At 58.6% G+C, this 353-nt stretch overlaps 1 protein-coding gene across 1 annotated transcript in view; it reads left to right on the forward strand.

The window, feature by feature from the left end:
* RCC2 (regulator of chromosome condensation 2) overlaps positions 1-353 on the forward strand; it is a gene marked incomplete at its 5' end in the record, with an annotated part of 4,566 nt that overhangs the window by 1,379 nt on the left and 2,834 nt on the right. The window contains 2 exons of the mRNA XM_010285010.1: positions 2-70; positions 217-346. Coding sequence (XP_010283312.1) covers positions 2-70; positions 217-346 — 199 coding nt within the window. The remainder of the gene's footprint in view (position 1; positions 71-216; positions 347-353) is intronic.

A 353-nucleotide genomic window follows, 5' to 3' on the forward strand; every position in this document is an offset into this window, starting at 1 on the left:
ATCGTGGTTTCGGGACCCTGCGCCGCTCACAGCCTGCTCATCACCGCCGAGGGCAAGCTCTGGAGCTGGGGTGAGCCTCGGGGTTGCGGGCTGCACCCCAAAAAAAAAACAACCAACAACAAAAAAACAAAAACAACCCTTGGGTGCGTCGCCGGGAGGCTTCGTCCTGCCGCTTCGCTGCGAAAAAAGGGGATTTTTTTTTTTTTTTTTGCTTAGGGCGCAATGAAAAAGGGCAGCTGGGACACGGGGACACGAAGCGGGTGGAAGCCCCGAAGCTCATCGAGGTGCTGGGGGGCGAAGACATCGTGCTGGCAGCCTGCGGCCGGAACCACACGCTGGGGCGTACCGGTTAA

The sequence above is a fragment of the Phaethon lepturus genome, unplaced genomic scaffold (genome assembly GCF_000687285.1).
Source record: "Phaethon lepturus isolate BGI_N335 unplaced genomic scaffold, ASM68728v1 scaffold22574, whole genome shotgun sequence".
NCBI lineage: Eukaryota > Metazoa > Chordata > Aves > Phaethontiformes > Phaethontidae > Phaethon > Phaethon lepturus.